Below are 19,889 nucleotides of genomic sequence, written 5' to 3'. Positions count from 1 at the left end.
TTTGTCAGCTAGGTAGGTTTCATGGTATAAAAAATGTAAAGAAGGAGGAGGAGGAGGAGGAAGAGGAAGAGGAGGAGGAGGAGGAGGAGGAGGAGGAGGAGGAGGAGGAGAAGAAGAAGAAGAAGAAGAAGAAGAAGAAGAAGAAGAAGAAGAAGAAGAAGAAGAAGAAGAAGAAGAAGAAGAAGAAGAAGAAGAAGAAGAAGAAGAAGAAGAAGAAGAAGAAGAAAGTTGGAAGGGACTTTGGAGGTCTTCTAGTCCAACCCTGGCCTATACCATTTCAGGCAAATGGCTCTCCAGTCTGTCTGTCCAGTCTCTGTCCAGTGTTGGAGCATTCACAGCTTCTGGAGGCAGGTTGTTCCACTGGTTAATTGTTCTAACTGTCAGGAAGTTTCTCCTTAGTTCTAGGTTGCTTCTCTCCTTGATTAGTTTCCATCCATTTCTTCTTGTCCTGCTTTCAGGTGCTTTGGACAATAGCTTGACTCCTTCTTCTTTGTGGCAGCCCCTGAGATATAAAAACACTGCTATCCTGTCACCCCTAGTCCTTCTCTTCATTAAACGAGACATACCCAATTCCAGCAAACTCTTAGGAGCAGTAAAAAGCAAAAATTAAGAAAAATTCCTAGCGTATACAGCTAGGAACTTATAACAATCCATCTAGAGACTGTTTAAAGTTACAACGGCACTGAAAAAGTGACACGACCATTTTCCACATTTACGGCCATTGTATCATCCCCATGGTCACATGATCAAAATTCGGATGCTTGGCAACTGCAGTGTCCCGAAGTCAGCTGATCACCTTTTGTGACTTTCTGACACAAAAGCAAAGATTCACTTAACATCCGTGTTATTAATTTAACAACTACAACGATACACTTAACAATGGGGCAAGAAAGGTCGTAAAATGGGACAAAACTCACTTAACAAATGTCTCGCATAGCAACAGAAATTTTGGGCTCCATTGTGATCCTAAGTCGTTAGGACCACCTGTACTGAATCTCTTGAAGATGGCTTGCTGAGATGGATGTGATCAGTGAGCTGACTGTTCGTTCCAAATTCTGTGCATTCTACAGTAACTGCTAATTGTTCTAATTCAACTTACTTTTAAGCTGCCGATTGTTAAAAACGTGTCTCGCTTGTCGCTTCCATGTTTTTATATATTTCCAAGCTGCACAATAGCGAAGGGTGCGTCACTGCTTTCTGAAAAACCAAACTGTTCTTTTCTCTAGCAATTCTGGGGGAATCTGTTTTCTTTCAATAGCACTTTAATTTTCGTTCCATTGTTGGAGAAATTACGCTTGGCCAACTGCATGCATTTCTGAAGGGGATTTTTCAGGGCAGAGAGGAAAAACGGCTTTTGAGAAAGTTCATTGTGTTACTTTTGTCCAGACATAATTGCTTAAGGAATTGGAGCAGAGACTAATCATACCTGCAAAATATGGATCCAGTCCAAGAATCCATATGACTGAGTTTGCTCAGAGAGTGAGACTTCGGACATCTGTTTCTTAAGTATGTAGTGGATCAGTTCTGAGATGTTTGGACATTTGCTTGCAAGGTAGCATGAACTATTGGGTGGGGGATAAGAATAAATTAAATTAAAAATATAATCTCTGAGAATGTAATGAAAACTCTCTGAATTAATCTTCTAAAAAGAATCAGCCCATTTTACTTTTGTCCTGGATGTTGGATTGGACTGTGGGTTGCTCCTCAGATTATTGCCCACCATATATCGTTTGCCACACTTACAACCTTTGCAGTATCCTGTGGTCACGTGATCAAAATGTGGACATTTTTATGATGGTTGCTGTGTCTCAGGGTTACGTGATCATCTTTTGAGATGTTCTGACAAGCAAAGCCAATGGGGAAACCAGAATTTGGCAGTGAGAAAATCTGACTATACAGAGATGTCAAACTGCTGGCCCACGGGCCGAAGGCGTCATAGCAAAACCGCGCCCACCCCATTGCTGGCAAGGCCAAAAAAGTCACGATACATCGCAACACGTCACGTGACGTTGCGAATTTGATACCCCTGGACTATAGAGATTCACTTAACAGCTGTGGCAAGAGAGCTTTATTTTACTTTACAGACCTGTGAAGGTCATAAAAGTGAGGATGAGTGATAAAGTTACTTTTTAGCACCTTTGTAACTTCAAATAGCCACTAAATGAGGACTATCTATACTGGATTTCATTTTCAGAGTATCTCCCTTTATCTGCTTTTGTATGAAAGTCTGCAACACATCAGACAACTGAAATGGACATCTGTTTATAAGTCACTATTAACATTATGTCATTCGATAAAAATATAGACAAAGGAACATGGATTTCTACACTTTAACTTTGAGGGAATGAGGAAATAAAATAAAATCCTTTCAGAGCTGAACAAAAACCCTTCATTGAAAGGTCTTTTCATTTGATTGAAATAGAATTGTCCATGTAAAATGTGTCAATTGGGTTAATGCCCACGCAAAACTCTATTTTATAAATAGGTAATAAAATATGTAAAGACCTATTTGTGGGTAGGAAAGGCATAATTCAGTTAATATTTCTGTGATTTAAAAGTAATCACCAAATGATACAGAAGTAAATAATTTAAAACATATGCCAAATAGACAAGGACTAGAAATATACTCATCTCACCATCTACAGACCAATTGTATTTTTCTAATATTTTCTTCTAAGGACACTCATTTCTCCTCCACCTGTCTGTACTGAGCACTATCTCTTATTTGAATGACTATTTCATCTTTGTACTATTTAGTTGTTAGTTGCTGCTTTGATATTTTTGTCTATACTTGTAGTTCTAGTATTGGCATCTTTAATGGGGGGGAGAGAGAGAGAGAGTGAGACAGACAGACGGACGGACGGACAGAGAGAGACCCTGCAGATTTTACACCACTAGTAGTTGCTAACTATTGAGGGCTGTGCTGCCAGCGTCAACTTCCCTCCGCCCTGTGCGTTCCCACAGAGAGGGACTCCTCAGGGTGCCACCGGTCAGAGAATGTAGATTGGTGGCCCCCAGGGGGAGATCTTTCTCTGTGGGCGCCCCGGAGCTATGGAACCAGTTACCGGTTGAGCTCTGGACAGCGCCCGATCTTCGCTCCTTTCGCCGCGATCTGAAAACATACCTGTTCGAACAAGCCGGCCTGGCCTGAGGGGGGATTGGTGGGGTTTTTACTATCATTTTATTGGGTTTTTTATTAATGTATCAACTGTTTTTATGGGCATGTATTTAATTACCTTTTAATTTTTGTAACTCTGTGTTTTATTCTTGCCCTGTACACCGCCCTGAGTCCTTCGGGAGAAGGGCGGTATAGAAATATTAATAAATTAAATTAAATTAAAGTTTCAAAGCCATTGAGCCAGCTCTGTCTGAAGACATTTCCGTGGTCATGTAGCCAGCATGACGTCAGGGAGAGCTGTTACTCACATTTAAATGCTTTTGAACTGCTAGGTTGGCGAGAGCTGGAGCAAGGATGGCAGCTCAGCACATCACATGGGCGCTTGGGTCTTGAACCTGGGCTGCTGGCTTTCCAGCTGACAAGCCCACTGTCTTAACTGCTGAGCCAGTGTGCTGCCTTTTAATGGCAAACTTTTCTGTATTTTTATGGTGAACCCTTCTGTATGTTCATGGCTGCTTGTAGCAGTTACCACATGCTGCTGTTTCTTTCATTTTTGACTAGTTTTTAGTGCAGGGGTCTTCAAACTTGGCCCTTTTATGACTCGTGGACTTCAACTCCCAGAATTCCTCAACCAGCATGCCTGGCTGAGGAATTCTGGGAATTGAAGTCCACGAGTCATAAAAGGGCCAAGTTTGAAGACCCCTGTTTTAGTGTAATGTATTGGGATTTTTAGCTGAACTGATTCACGTGTCTGTTTGAATGGTGCTTAAGGTTGCTCAGTAGTGTGTCTGTGTAACGGTCACTGACTAAGCCAGACTTGTTGTCTCCAAGAAGATCATTGGTTGTTTTGGGACGGGAATGGGTTCCTTTAAACCTATTGGCTGCCGCCTAGTGGTCAGCTGTATAGCAGCCTCTGCTTCAGTTCTATTCCTGTTTGCCTAAATAAAGCATGTTCCTGTTTGCAACTTTCCGTCTCGCTTATTGCCTGTAAAGAACCGGCTACACAACATTTAGGATAAGCCGCGTTCAGTCCCAGTGAAAAGGCCAACCTAAAGATTGGTGGTAACCTTTCTGTCATGCTGGTTAGAAATTCTTGGAACTCAATTCCTGAAACATCTGGATGGAGCCAGTTTGAGGATACCTGCAGTCTCCTACCACCTTAACTTGTCCTTGTAGTAGACACGCCTTTGTGATCATCCTGTGAAACTCACATTAATTATTAGTATGAACAAAGTTATCTACTGTTGATCATGTCAAGGGAGAAAATGTTTAATCACCTCCCCCGAAATCTACTTTCTCTGAGGGAGAAAGGTGGGGTGAAATTGAAAAAAAAAAGTATAGAACATCTTAAGAATATCTACCGAACAGACTTGTACATTTTGTGAATGAAAGCTTTTTAAGTCCTTCTAAATGATCAAAAGCAAAAAATGTGAAACTTTGTTCCTTTATCACAGGACTTTTTTTTGTGGGGAGGGGTGGGGTGGAGGGGGTGTCTTCCAGATATTTTTGATTAGGTATTTGAAGCTGTTTAAAAAAAACACACATAGGGAGACATCCTGACTGCTTCCTTGTAGAGCTGTATAAATTTGTCGTTTTCCACATGGTAGGTCTGTGTGAAATTAATGTTATAGGAGAGTTGAAAGATGTTCTTTATGTTGTTCACTGAAGATAAGACAGCACCTACTTTGCCAACTTTTTAAACACAGGAACATCCCATGTAATTTAAGGTGGTTATTGTTAGTTTCTTCTTTTTTTTAAAAAAGAAAAAGATACCACAAATTAATGTTTCATAGGTTTATTGCATGATATTTGTCTTTTAAATCTTCATAGCTACAATACGCTCTGTATTTCAGTTCTGGCCATGAAGAGAAAATATTTTTCTGTCCTTAGCAAAAAAATGTTTTTATTGCAGCTCAGATATTTTTTTCTTTTGAGAAGATTCACACTGTAGTTGAAGAAGAAAAGACATTGCTGAGTTCAAAATCTGATTGATTGATTGATTGATTGACTACTTTTTTATAGGAACCTTTTTTTAAAAAAATCCTGATAAATAGAAAAGTAACTCTGTGTAACTCTTCTTTTTATGATTTCACCATGGGTTCCTCCTTGCTCATATTCATATTCAATATACTTTTCAATTTTGCCTCTTCCTGATCTTTATATGTCAGTGACAATCCAAAGTCTATTTTAAAGTAGGAGCCTGAAAACAGCTTTTGGTTTTCTCAAAATACACAATCTTTGCTTCTTTTCACAACCAACAGCCATTACCACTACCATAAATTCCATTTAATGTATATGTTACCAGCAATGGGTGAAAAGCTGCCATTGTATAGAATCCCTCAGAAATCTTTATAATGTGTGACATTTTTAGGCAAAGTATGAAATGTCTGTGTTACTTTAATATGCTATATGTTCTCCCTAGGCATTGTATATTACTTAGGCATTATGCAGAATGACAGGAACAATTTAGGCAGAGTATGAAAAGAGGGTCATTTAAAGGGTTAGGATTGGGGTTATTTAAAAGACATATATGAAAATCAAAGAAGAAATGCAAAATAAATACAGGAGTTTTTTTTATAAAGGATTTTATTGAATTTTATAGGGTTAGGGATAAAATAGGATCGGGTTAGGGATTAGGGTTTAGGGTGGGGTTAGGATCAGGATTGGGGTTGGGATTAGGACAGGGTTGGGATCAACATTGGGGTTATCCCCCAATAACACTTTCATTCTTTAGCAAACAGGCTATTGTCCGGGCACATATGTTCAATTAACAATAGTTAATATAGTGATAGATAACTGTAGAGAATGTAATAAACAATAATCAAAAACAGTATCAGTTAATAATCAATAGATGCCATTCTTCTTACTAATATATATTCAAAATAACATATCATATTCATTTCTCACTAGTTCGTTTTCCTAACCATTGGTTAAAAATTATCCCATGTTCTATAATAAACTGAATCTTCTTTCTCTTTAATCTCTAACGTGAGTCTACCCATTTCTGCACGTTCTAAGATTTTCTTAATTAAAACCTCTTCAGATGGTAACACAGGACTTTCTTACTGGGGAAAAACTGGAGAAAAAACCCAGTATTGATCTACTTGTTGCAACAAGGAAGGCTAGAATGGCATTTTAGCAGGAGTATTTTATACTTTGCCAATTTGCCTTTTGGCATTGCATAAAATGCCTAGGAAATGTGTGACACATTAAGTGTTTCATATTTTGATGTCCCATTTTTAGCATCCTCTAGATTTCCTAGGCATTCTATAAAATGCCTAAATTCATACACTGATGGTAATATATATATAAGCCCTTCCTTTCTTTCATCCATTAGCTGTAATGAGGAATGTCATGGAATTGCGCAGCAGCTGTCCAGATGAAGTCAGAGACACTAACACAAACTTACAGTCCTTTTTATCATCCAGAAAGAAACAACACAAGATAGTCAGGAACACAGAAACATCATGAGGTAAATTAAACACTATACAGAACACACAGAACAAAAAGGCGGGGAAAAAAGGGAAACTCCCCTTTATACTTACAGCAACCAATCATAGCGTAGATTGCCTCATGCCTGAGTTTTGTTGTTGTTAGTTGCGAAGTCGTGTCCGACCCATTGCGACCCTATGGACAACGTTCCTCCAGGCCTTCCTGTCCTCTACCATCTTCTGGAGTCCATTTAAGCTCACACCTACTGTTTCAGTGACTCCATCCAGCCACCTCATTCTCTGTCGTCCCCTTCTTCTATTGCCCTCAATCTTTCCCAGCATGAGTTAGCACTCTCTAACTAATCAACTACAACTGTGTGTTCCAGCTACTACATTCACTATCCTAACAAAGGAAGGTCATATATACATGAAATAGAAACACACCTCTACACAGGAGGGTCTCCCTTAGTTCAGAACCTACTTCAAACCCATCTGAAGTGAACTCACAACACTGGCTAATTTGGGTTCATTTGTTCCTGAATCTGGCTCAGGGGTCTTCAAACTTGGCAACTTTAAAAGACTTGTGGACTTCAACTCCCAGAATTCCTCAGCCAGCCTCAGCCTTCTCTTTGGAGAGAACTTTTGCTTCAACCTGCTCCAGGATTTCTGCTGTTTCAGGAATGATGATAGCACAATGGATCACCACTAATCTACAATACGACTAAGATCCCCTTTAAAAGGGAATTGGTACTTGGGAGCACTTTCAAGAAGTCGAGGAAGAATTTTGATGCTAGCACGCTGGCTAGGGAATTCTGAGAGTTGACTTCCACAGAGCTTAAAAGTTGAGGAACATTGCTGTAGTTTACACACCGAAACATGGCGATATTTTCCCAGAGGAAGTCTGCTTGCTGTTCCTTCAGGGAAAATCCCATTAAAATAACTTTGCAGCACATACAAATTGGATCTGGCTACAGAGAGCATACCTGAAAGATGGATGAGTCTAAGTGATGGATGGGCAGAATGAATGAAATCCTGATCTTGCAAAGAAACTACGCAAATGGTGCAAACTATGTTTTATGGACACTTGAGTGCAGTAATGCTTCTCCCTTTTTCTCTAGTCCATAATCTTCATTCGCGATCGAAATGCCCGTGGCCAGGAGGTCTCTGCCTATATTGATTATGCCCATCGTTTGAAGGTGGATGAATTTGATGTCTATTTCAGTGGAAAAAAGAAACTTTTCCCCAGGCGCAGTGATCTGAGGTTGGTGAGTCATCTTCTGCCCACAATGGAAATTTCAACTGTTTGTAGACACATTAGAATCCTTATCTCAAGGGTGCTTTTCAAAAGGTAACTGGACTTTGTTTTTTCTTTGAAAATGTTCCACTTCTTCTCCAAGAAGCTTCTTTAGTTCTGACTGAATGGTGGGGAATGGAAGGATTTATACAGTGGTGGGATTCAGCTGGTTCTCACCAGTTCGAGAGAACCGGTAGGTAAATTTACCTGAATTCAGAGAACTGGCTGGCTTCCAGAGGTCCCATCTAGGCCTAGGAGGCCTGGAGGAGGCCTCCCAGGCCTAGAACAGTCCACCAGAAATGCATGGATACCATTTCTGGAAGTCTGTTCTAGGCCTCGGAGGCATGGAGAAGGCATTGGAGGCCTGGAGGAGTCCTCCCAGGCCTAGAATGGCCCACCAGAAGTGTGTGGATGCCACTTCTGGAAGTCCGTTCTAGGCTTGGGAGGCCTGGAGGAGGCCTCCCAGGCCTTGAACAGCCCACCAGAACCCATGCTAGCTGGGGAAATCTGGGAGTTGAGGTCCACAAGTCTTAAACTGGCCAAGTTTGAAGACCCCTGCATTAGAACATTTACTTTCCAGTTGGAACCATAAAAGGAAATCGAAAGTTCAACATGCTTCACTTGAGGAAACATATTCGACAAGACGAGTAGTCCTTGACCTACAAACCTTCATTTATCAGCTGTTCAGAGTTACAATAGCTTTTTAAAAAAGTGACTTAAGACTGGTCCTCACACCTTGGACCACTGCAGCAACCCCCCAGTCATGTGATCAAAATTAGGCGCTTGGCAACCAGCATGCATTTACCACAATTGCAACATCCCTGGGTCATGTGAGGTCACCATTTACAACCTTCCCAGCCAGCTTCTAACAAGTAAAGAGGGAAAGCTGGTTTCACTTAACAACTGCAGTGATTTGCTTAATAACTGTGGCAAAAAAGGTCATAAAAAAAATCAGGCACAACTTGCATAACTACCGCCTTGCTTAGCAATGGAAATTCTTTTCCAGATTGTGGTTGTAAGTTGAAGACTACTTGTCAAGAACGAAACTTTGGCAGCTACGTGCCTCTTCGTTTCAACTTGCCATTAGAGTAAAGGGAGGAGGTGTTGCTTTAGAATGGGTTAGATGGAGAAACAAAACCTCTATAATTCTGCTGAGGACCATGAGAGCCCGAAACCTTTCCAAGGACACCTCAGCAGGTGTGGAGAGGAAGCAGACGGTTCCCACAACAAAGTTAAAATCATTTACATGTACTAGGTGAGAGATTGGGAGTTTGGCTGGAAAAATTATTGTTTAATTTTTATGAACTGATGTCTGGGAACTCCAGAGTTAGTTTTGCTTCAACAAAACCATGCTGTGTATTCAATACAGTAAGATTTTCGGAAACGGAACGAACCTGGAGTTTCATTTGGAATCTCAAGCTGGATGTTGACACTACTTGTATAGATGTCCCAGACGATAAATGACTCCTATCTACATACCAAGTTAGAAAATGTGAGCCATCTACGTGCCAAGTTAGCCTCAGCTAATATTGAATCATAAAACTGAGACTCTTCCAATGTACCGTATTTTTCAGACCATGAGACGCACTTTTCCCCTCCCAAAAGTGGATGGAAAAACAAGGTGCGTCTTATGGTCCGAAGGTAAGCGAAAACACTTGTGTCCCGTTCAGTCAACGCAGTCCATCAGCTCCATTGGAGAGACGTGATTGAATGAAGACGTGGAATTCTCTGCCCCGCCCCTGTGATTGGTCGGCAGGGAAGGAAATACGGATGTGCCTGCCATGCCTTCTGACTGCCTCCCCCTCCCTGCGCGCACACATTTTCTTTCTTTTACCTCGCTGCTATAGTTTTTGCTAAACTAAACCTCATAGGTGACTTGCCCCAGCAAAGCCGTGAGGAGTTGTCCCTGCAGGTTTCTCTGCGAAGTTTATTGGAAGTGATTTCCCATTTGCAAGATAATACTGCTAATTGTTTGAAATTGCTTTTAGAAAACCTATTCAGGGAAAAGAAACTACCAGTACCTTCCTTCCCTCCTTCCTTCCTTCCTTCCTTCCTTCCTTCCTTCCTTCCTTCCTTTCTTTCTTTCTTTCTTTCTTTCTTTCTTTCTTTCTTTCTTTCTTTCTTTCTTCCTCCCTCCCTCCCTCCCTCCCTCCTTTCTTTCTTCTTTCCTTCTCTTCCTTCCTTCCTTCTCCCTTCTTTCCTTCCTTCTTTCTTTCTCTCTCTCTCTCTTCCTTGCTCCCTCCATCTTCCCTTCTTTCTTTCTTTCTTTCTTTCTTTCTTTCTTTCTTTCTTTCTTTCTTTCTTTCTTTCTTTCTTTCTCTCTTCTTTCTTTCTATCTCTCTCTTTCTTCCTTCCTCCCACCCACCCTCCTTCCTTCCTTCCTTCCTTCTCTCTCTCTCTCCCCTCCTTCCTTCCTAGTATACTGGTACTATTTGGTTCAGAATATTTTTTTTCTTGTTTTCCTGCTCTAAAAACTGGGTGCATCTTATGGTCAGGTGCGTCTTATGGTCCGAAAAATACGGTAATCTTATAAGCTGTCCTCTAGGCATTTTGCCCCAGGATGTGTAAAGTTTTACAGATCAAAAATAGCTCTTAGAATTGAATTTCGAAATGTACTTGGAGGCCGTGTTGCTGTAAATGGTGCAGGCCTGAAGAACAAAAATGCTTTGAGATGTTTCATAGCCTGTTTGTTCCATTTTTCACCTGATAGTTGGGGGTCTTCCAATGAAGCTGTGAATCAAGTGCCTCAGAAAAGGGTGGCCTCTCCCCTATAAGAGGTTCTATCTCTGGTGGCAGTTACACACGTGCAAATTCTCACTCAGTGCTATAATCGGCAAACGATGGAGAACCTCGATGTGTTTATTCTCAGATTCATCTGCTAGAGTTAAACACTTAACCCTGGTCTCAAACACCAGTGTGGCTAGGAGGTCTCTGTAGATACAGGTAACTTCTCGACTTACAACTGTTCATTTAGTGACCGTTCAAAGTTACAGGAGCACTGGAAAAAACGACTTATGACCCTTTTTCACATGACCTTTGCAGCATCCCCATGGTGACGTGATCAAAAGGCAGACTTTTGACAACTGGCATGTATTTATGACAATTGCAGTGTCCCAAGGTCATGGGATCCCCTTTTGCTACCGTCTGTCAAGCAAAGTCAATGAGGAAGCCAGGTTCACTTAACAACCATGTTGCTAACTTAACAACTGCAGCGATTCACTTAACAAGTGAAGCAAGAAAGGCTTACAGTGGGGCAAAACTCACTTAACAACTGTCTCACTTAGCAACAGAAATGTTGGGCTCAATTGAGGTCATAAGTCAGGGACTACCTGTATCCTCAAAAGAGATTCCAGTCCCCAATTTCATTGAGACTCTGGGGAAATGGGGCAAAATTTATTTAATAACATTATATTTATTTGGCTGATTGAAGGATCTGCAATAGAATGAAAATGATGGGGGCCATCCTAGGGAATATACCAGACTCAAGCGGCTGAAAGCTTTTCAGTAAAACTGTTACATGAAAAAGGTTGAATTGAAATGGGAAAAAAAATGCAGATGCTAAAGATGGAGTATAATGTATTTCCAGCAATATTTCCATCCAGTAGTGAGACTATAGATGAAATCCAGCTAGGGGGAAGGGGATTAGGCCAACATGGCACTTATGGAATCAAAGCGTCCATAATAGTCAGAAGACTTAGTAATTTTTAGCTGCAAAGTCGTGTCCGACCCATCGCGGCCCCATGGACAACATTCCTCTCTACCATCTTCTGGAGTCCATTTAAGCTCAGGCCTACTGCTTCAGTGACTCCATCCAGCCACTTCATTCTCCGTCGTCCCCTTTTTCTATTGCCCTCAATCTTTCCCAGCATGAGGCTCTTCTCCAGTGAGTCCTTCCTTCTCATTAGGTGACCAAAGTATTTGAGTTTCAGACTTAGTAATAGTAGGTAGTAATTAGTAAGGAAAGCTCAATACATGAAAGAGTTTTGGAGGAAAACTATTTTTTCATGAAGCTATCTAATTTGCACTGTTTGAATGCAACACTGTTATGTTTCCACTTCTTTGCTGCTGCTTCTACTTTTGTTATGCAGTTCTCAATCCAAAAATTACATAAAAATATAAATGTGTTTTAAAAGTTGGCACCCGACCTTCGCTCCTTCCGACGCGATCTGAAGACTTACTTGTTCGAACAACCCGGCCTGGCCTGATGGGTGATGGGTTTGGGTTTTATTGTCGTTTTAATGTATTTTAATCTACTGTTTTAAGCTTGGGCATCTTGTTTAATTCTTTTTAATTTTTGTATTCTTGTATTTTTATATGTTTGCCCTGTTCACCGCCCTGAGTCCTTCGGGAGAAGGGCGGTATACAAATAAAATTATTATTATTATTATTATTACAAAACTGTAAGTATTAGAGCATGTTGCAGTGAATTACATGCAAGAGGGTGTATTTTGTACCTTGAAGACGTGGTGGTGCAATGGTTAGAATGCAGTTTTGCAGGCTAATTCTGCATTCCACTGTAAGGAATTCGATCCTGACTGGCTCAAGGTTGACTCAGCCTTCCATCCTTCCTAGGTCGGTAAGATGAGGACCCAGATTGTTGGAGGCAATATGCTGACTTTGTAAACTTAGAGTTTACAGTGGGCTGTAAAGCACTGTGAGGCAGTATATACGTAAGTCTAAGTGCTATTTGCTATTGCTGTTCTAAAATAATGTTTCCCAACATTGGCAATTTCCAGAGGTGTGGATTCAACTTCCAGAATTCACCTCAGTGGCCTTGGAATTCCAGGAGTTGAAGTCCATACACCTGGGAATTAGCTTAGTTGGGAAACACTGTTCCAAAAAAACTGCTAAATTTCTGTAAACATTGGAAATAATGAACTTAAGAATTAAGTATATAAGAATGGGCAGAGAGCAAATCTAAATGTATTCATCCATCTTTTACCAGCCTCAGGACTCATCATATTGATCCACCTTGGTTTATAAGCAGGAGTAATTAGCTGTCAAAATCCTGCCTTTCTTTGCTGAATGCAAGCACAATATTTCTCCTAGAATAAAGACCTTCAGACAAATGGTCTAAATAGTGGGAATCTTTCTATTTGTTGAACACAAGAAAGTCTATTAAATAGTTGGCAATCCCCGTATGTACGAGCAGTGAGAATTTGAATGACAGTTTCTGCTTATTTGTATCATGATTTGTTTGGCGTTCTGTACGAAAAATATATTTTCTCTGTTAGTGAATGTCCCCAGCTTATATAACCAGCCACATCATTACAAACTCTATTATTAGAGACATACATTGGGGGAGAGCATATGCAGGCATTATGCCACTGTGATTTTTTTTCTCCTTTTTATTTTGATTATGATGGACCTGGATTAAACATTTATCAAAATAAGGATGTAGTTGGGGTACCAGGGGAAGGGGGCAGATGTTTAGACTAGATTTGGCATTTCCATCCATTTTTCAGGTCCTCCTAAAGGCCCCGGGGTTGGGCAGATGGTGTTTCATGGGGTTAAACAGGGGTGTCAAACTGCCAGCCCATGGGCCGGTTTCATCATACCGAAGCCGCGCCCACCCCATTCCCGGCAATGCAAAAAGAGTCGCGATACGTCGGGACACGTTACGTGACGTGGCAAGTAAGCTGTTCCTACTAAAGCTGCCTTTTGCAATTGACTAATGGTGATTGTATCAATGCCGATAGTTTTCAACTGGTGCTCCAGATGTTTTGGGATTGCACCTAAGATGCCTATCACTATTGATACTACCTTTGATTTCTTTTGCCGTAGTTGTTCTATTTCCATTTGCAAGTCTACGCATTTAGTGATTTTTCTCCTGTTCTTTCCCTTCTATCCTGCTGTCCCCAAGTACTGCGGCCTCCCTATCCAGATTGTTGTTCTTGTCTCAGTATACTGGAACATCTTAGCTTCAGCACTTTAGCCTGTAAGGTAGTCCTTGACCTACGACCACAGTTGAGACCGCTGTTAAGGGAGTTTTACCCCGTTTTATGACCTTTTTGCCACCTTTGTTAAGCGAATCACGGCAGTTGTTAAATTAGTAACATACTTGCTAAGCGAATCTGACTTCTGCGCTCATTTTGCTTGTCAGAAGGTCGCGAAAGGGGATCACATGACCCCGGGGCAATGCAACCGTCCTAAATACGAGTCAGCTGCCTTGCGTCCGAATTTTGACCACATGACTTGGGGATGCTGCAATGGTCGTAAGTTTGAAAAACGATCATAAGTCCCTTTTTTCCCGTGCCGTTGTAACGTCCCTAAAGGAACTGTTGTAAGTCGAGGACTGCCTGTACTGTCACATTTGTTTCATGCCTGCCTTGAGCTGGAGCAACTGAATGCGTTGAGCAAGAGTGTTCCTAACCTGCAAAGTTTTGTCTTAGAAGCCAAAAGTGGGGCACCAGTCGGACAACACCCTCTTTGTGTTCTCTCTCTTAATTGCTTCTGTTTGCTGTATCGAGATTAAAGAGGAATCCGGGACACACTTTTAACATCCCTGCAGTGTTCTCCTGAGTTTAGAAGTTGCTCCCTTTCACGTCTCCCTAGCCAAGGGCTTGCCTAGACTCATTTCTCATTATTGTGTCAGCTGAGCAATCCTCGCTGACATATTCAGGTAAGTGGTAGCAGCCAAGCTCGCATCCGTGCTGCGATACCTCTCGGCAGTGTGGCTGAGCCAGCAAATCTGTAACTTGAACGAGTTCTCTAAGCCCAACTGGCTTACTGCTTTGGCTGTTCCAGGTTGCCTCAACTCCCAAGTCTTAAATGTAATCCCAGTTCCCGAAAAGCAAAATTCAGCTGGTGTCAGACTGAAATTAAACACGGCAGCGGCAGCGGCAGCAGCGAGTGTGTTTCTGACATGCAAAGCAGAGAGTGGGAGTAGTGACTTCAAGAGGGGGAAAAATATGATTTTATTCCCTTCCTTGCTTCCATTCACATGCTTTTCACAAGCTGGCGTTTCCCGCATAGGTTGAGATATACCCACAATTCCTGGCAAACAGGCTCTTGGGCTGGGCTTTTTACATTTACTGGTGGTTTATCCTACACATTGGAAGTACAATCAGGTTGAGGAAAGGCATAGACCAGGGGTTAGGGTTAGGCACGCTGGCTGAGGAATTCTGGGAGCTGAAGTCCACACGTCATAAAAGGGCCACGTTTGAAGACCCCTGGCATAGACCCCATAGCCCACAAGCCCTGCAAGAGAGGTTGACTACCCTTTTTTGCACTGCAGGTGGTTGTTGCCCTGTCCAGTTTCCTGGATATTTATTCTGGATACATAGAATGAAGTTGTGTTTGGAGTGAGATCTCTGTAAACACTGGACACTTGCAGTAGCACCACCCATCCCCAAATAAAGCTGCTGCCACAGTTCACAGATAGTTGTTCTGTGGGGTCCTTGGTGCTTTCTGAGCTGGCTTGTTTTCTTACAGACGTTTCATTACCAAACTAGGGAACATCATCAGTGCTAGTATGTAGTGGGGTTTGCTAGTAATAAAACGTCAGCAAGAAGACAAGCAAGCTCAGAGAGCATCAAAGACCCCACAGGGGTTGCCACAAAGAAGAGGGAGACAAGCTATTCTCCAAAACCCCTGAAGGCAGGACAAGAAGCAGCAGATGGAAACTAACCAAGGAGAGAAGCAACCTAGAACTAAGGAGAAACTTCCTGACACTTAGAACAATTAACCAGTGGAACAACCTGCCACCAGAAGCTGTGAATGCTCGAACACTGGGAGTTTTTAAGAAGAGACTGGACAGCCATTTGTCTGAAATGGTATAGGGTTTCCTGCCTGAGCAGGGGGTTGGACCCCATCATCATCATCATCATCATCATCATCATCATCATCATCATCATCATCATCATTATCATCATCATCATCATCATCATCATCATCATCATCATCATCACCATCATCTTCTTTCACCTGTTAGTTCTTGTCCTGCCCTCAGGTGCTTTGGAGAATAGGTTGATCCCCTCTTCTCTGTGACAGCCTCTCAAGTATCGGAAGACTGCTATCATGTCACCCGTAGTCCGTCTCTTTGTTAGCATTTTAACTATTTGGAATCCATCCTTTCTATTTTCATTTCTTGCTATATTCATTAGCAAACAGCAGCCATGGCTCTCAGGCATTTTTAAAAAGTCAGCTAGGGTGAAAATGTTTCTGGTAAATAGTCATGATTATTGGTGTGCAATACACCAAAAAAGACCTTAAGGGACCAGGTTAGGGGCAGATTTATTTATTTATTTAAACATTTCACATAGCCAGCTATCTTTTAGGCAACATAACCCTGGGTGACTCACCAAAAACATAAAAGCAAGCTTTAAAAAAAAGTGAAAACTTTATTTCAAAAGAACACAGAAGTTCCTAGTAACCACAGCACATTCCTACAGCTCCACAAGCAATTTCTCCGAGTTCCAGCTTTACACCATCCCAATGCTTGCGGGGAAATAGTTATTGAAGGCTTAGGGGAAGCTAGGAGGAAAGGAAGTCGTTGTGGAGAAAATCTATGTGGTCACCAAGAGTCAACATCAACTGGATGGCACATAATCAATTCATCAGTTGCACAGAAACAAATATGCGTTTAATTGTGGGTTTTCTCCCTTGCACTGATACACACAAATAGATATGCACAGAAAGAGAGAGAGATTATTGAGGTCAAAAGGTAGCATATGGACTGCAGGCTCATCTCTTTGTTTAAAGATAAAAAGAGAAGGTCCTCCTTTGAAACATGCTCTACTGATTTCATGAACACAACCATATAGTTTTCTCAGCTTGTCTGTCTTTCTGTCTATTTTTCTATCCAAAGGTAGTCTTCAACTTAAAGCCACAATTCAGAGCAGAATTTCCATTGCTAAGCCAGGTGTTTGTTAAGTGAATGACGCCCAGTTTTATGACTTTATTTTTTCCCATGGTTGTTAAGTGAATCCCTGCAGTTGTTAAATGAGCCATGTGGTCACTAAGTGAATCTTCCCTCATTAGCTTTCCTTGCCGGAGGGAAGATCATAAATAGCAATCACGTGACTCTGGGATCCTGCGGTGTTTATAAGTGCAAGGACCTCTTGTAAGTCACTTTTTTCAGTGACACTGTAATTTCGACTTGTCGATAAATGAATAGTTGTAAGTTAAGGACTATGTCTGTCTGTCTGTCTGTCTGTCTGTCTGTCTGTCTGTCTACCCATCCATCCATCCATCCAATCCGAAGGTAAATATAAAGGTTTCCCCTGTCCAGTCATGTCCAACTGTCTGGGGCAGTGCTTATCTCTGTTTCCTAGCCGAGGGAACCAGCATTGTCTGAAGACACTTCTGTGGTCATGTGGCCAGCATGTCTATAGATCAAGGTACACGAACTCTGTTACCTTCCCACCAAAGTGGTATCTATTTCTCTACTCACATTTGCATGCTTTCGACCTTCTAGGTGGGCAGGAGCTGGAGCAAGTAACAGGAGCTCACCCCGTTGCACAGAACTCAGCTCTCAAACCTGTGTTGTCAGCTCTCCAGCTGACAAGCTCAGTGACTTTAACCAATGAGCCATCACATCCATCTGTCTATCTGTCTCTGTCTGACTATCTATCTATCTATCTATCTATCTATCTATCTATCTATCTATCTATCTATCTACTTCCATCCATCCATCCCTTTATCCATCTATTTTCATTCATTCATTCAATTTATTTGCTCCCCATCTTGCCACAAAATGACTCTGTCTATCTGCCTGTTCATCATCTTCCCTATCTTTCCTATAGTCATGAAATTCTCTGGAGGTCTCCCATTCCAAATCCAAACCAATGTTTAGTTTTTTTTGGCCCTGATAAATTAGCCTGGTATCACCACATATTAAGTAAAAAAAAAACTCTGTTTACTTTCAGGATATTTTCTTTTGGTATAAAACATGCATACCTGATGCACAGCTATCAATGCTAAAAGGGTATTGTAAAACCCGAGCAATTTCTAAGGCTCCAGACAATTAACACTAGAACAAGCTAGTTGGAGCTGTCATTCTAAGATTCCCTTTGTTTGGGGTTTTTTATTCTGATTACTCTGAACTCTCATTTTGAATTCAGAAAGTGGGGTTGGGGAGTGGGAATTATTGCAAGGCCCCTACTCTTGGGGAAAAATATTCACTGTTAGGAAATTTCTCCTTAATTCCAGGTTGCTTCTCTCCATGATTAGTTTCCAACCATTGTTTCTTGTACTGCCTTCTGGTGCTTTGGAAAATAAGTTGACCACCCTCCTCTTTGTGGCAACCTCTCAAATAATGGAATACTGCTATCTTGTCCACCCCCTAGTCCCATGGTGGCAAACCTATGGCACGCGTGCCACAGGTGGCACACAGAGCCCTCTCTGGGCACGCGTGCTATCACCCCAGTCTAAGTAGGCTTTCAGCTTTCCGCCACCGTATGCAAAAAAAAAAAAGATACATAAGTGGGTTTTGGGTTGCAGTTTGGGCACTCACTCTCTAAAAGGTTTGACATCACTGCCCTAGTCCTTCTTTTCTCTAGACTGGCCATAGCCAATTTCTGCAACCGTTCTTTAGGCCTTTAATCATCTTAGTTGTTCTCCTTTGCACTTTTTCCAAAGTCTCAACATCAGGGCTTTTTTTCTCATAGAACGCTCAGAACGGAGTTCCGGCACCTTTTTTGGATGGAACCTTGTAGGGTAGGCAAGGCAGGTTGTATGACATGTGTGAGTTCCGGCACCTTTTTCTTATACAAAAAAAGCACTGCTCAACATAGTCCGCCATCCAGAGCCAGATGTATATTTTTGTTTGCAGCCTGAATATTTTGGATTTGATTAGGTTGTGTAATAAAGGAGGCACCACAGGTGAGAGTGAAGGCTTAGCAGATAAGAAGCAAGCATGCTGAAAACAGGAACTCACCCCCCCCCCTTTCAGTTTTGTTTCCACGTTGCTCCCAGAGGAATCTGTGGGTTTTTTTTTTCATGTTACCATACAAGCCACTGAAATCTTGCTATAAAGCTGACTACAGCTAAAAGGGAAAGAAATTCGCAGCTTGTGGCTTCACGTCAGCCACTCTTTTTCTTGAAAATCAGGAAGAGAAGGAGAAGGAAAAAAAACTTGTGGCTGATCTTTTTTGGGCAAAGGTTGTCAATGAGATGCTAGGTATCTACTTGTACCCCAGCCAGGTAGGGGGTTTTTTCTTGGTGTCAAATTATACTCCTTAAGTTTTACCTTGTCTTGATGGATGCTGTTGTGCAATGAGTTTTTGTAGTTCTGGCTCCCAATAGGCATTAGAAAAAAGTGAGTGCTATATTTAAGAAAATTCCCAGTTGTTTCTTTGGACAGTTATTTATTGCTAATACTTTTCCAAAGTCAAGTGGAGCTGAGTAGTGAACTAGTGGGAACAAGCCATTAGGGAGTTTCAAATATAATTAGGGCTAATTCTCACTTGATTATACAAGATTTGATCATTTGCAGCTGACTGTCTGTATGGAAAAGCACTACAGGAAGTGACATCACACAAGACTTCAGTTTATGACACAGGTATAATCTAAAATGACTACTGTTATGTAGCCGGTTCTTTGGAGGCAATAAGCGAGACGAGAGGTTGCAAACAGGAACATTGCTTTATTGAGGCAAACAGGAACAGAACTGAAACAGAGACTTCTGCGCAGCTACTTATACGGTTGGCCACTAGGCGGCGGCCAATAGGTTTAAAGGAACCCATTCCCGCCCCAAATCATCCAATGATCTTCTTGGAGACAGCAAGTCTGGCTTAGTCAGTGACCATTACACAGACACACCAATTGAGCAACCTTAAGCAGCATTCAAGCAGACACGTGAAACAGTTCGAGTAAAATCCCAATATATTACAGATGCATACTATAAGTTTTCTTAGATTTCCTGCTTGCTATTCAGAAATTTAAACCACAGTCTTACAGAATTAATTAAACATTCTAGAATGAATTGTTTTATCATATACTGTAGGTTTTTAAGAAAAAAGACTGGATAGCTATTTTTCCAGAATAGTAGTATAGGGTCCCTTGCTTGAAAAGGGGGTTGGACTAGAAGACCTCCAAGATCTCT

The 19,889-nt window shown here is 41.5% G+C and overlaps 1 protein-coding gene across 1 annotated transcript in view; it reads left to right on the top strand.

The window, feature by feature from the left end:
- The window catches only part of CFAP299 (cilia and flagella associated protein 299), a gene marked incomplete at its 5' end in the record, with an annotated part of 293,999 nt that overhangs the window by 214,578 nt on the left and 59,532 nt on the right, over positions 1 to 19,889 (top strand). Inside the window, one exon of the mRNA XM_083367208.1 lies at positions 7,668 to 7,810. Within this exon, the coding sequence (XP_083223334.1) occupies positions 7,668 to 7,810 (143 nt within the window). The remainder of the gene's footprint in view (positions 1 to 7,667; positions 7,811 to 19,889) is intronic.

The sequence above is a fragment of the Vipera ursinii genome, assembly GCF_947247035.1.
Source record: "Vipera ursinii genome assembly, chromosome: 7".
Taxonomy (NCBI): domain Eukaryota; kingdom Metazoa; phylum Chordata; class Lepidosauria; order Squamata; family Viperidae; genus Vipera; species Vipera ursinii.
This window is presented reverse-complemented; position numbering and strand designations above follow the sequence as displayed.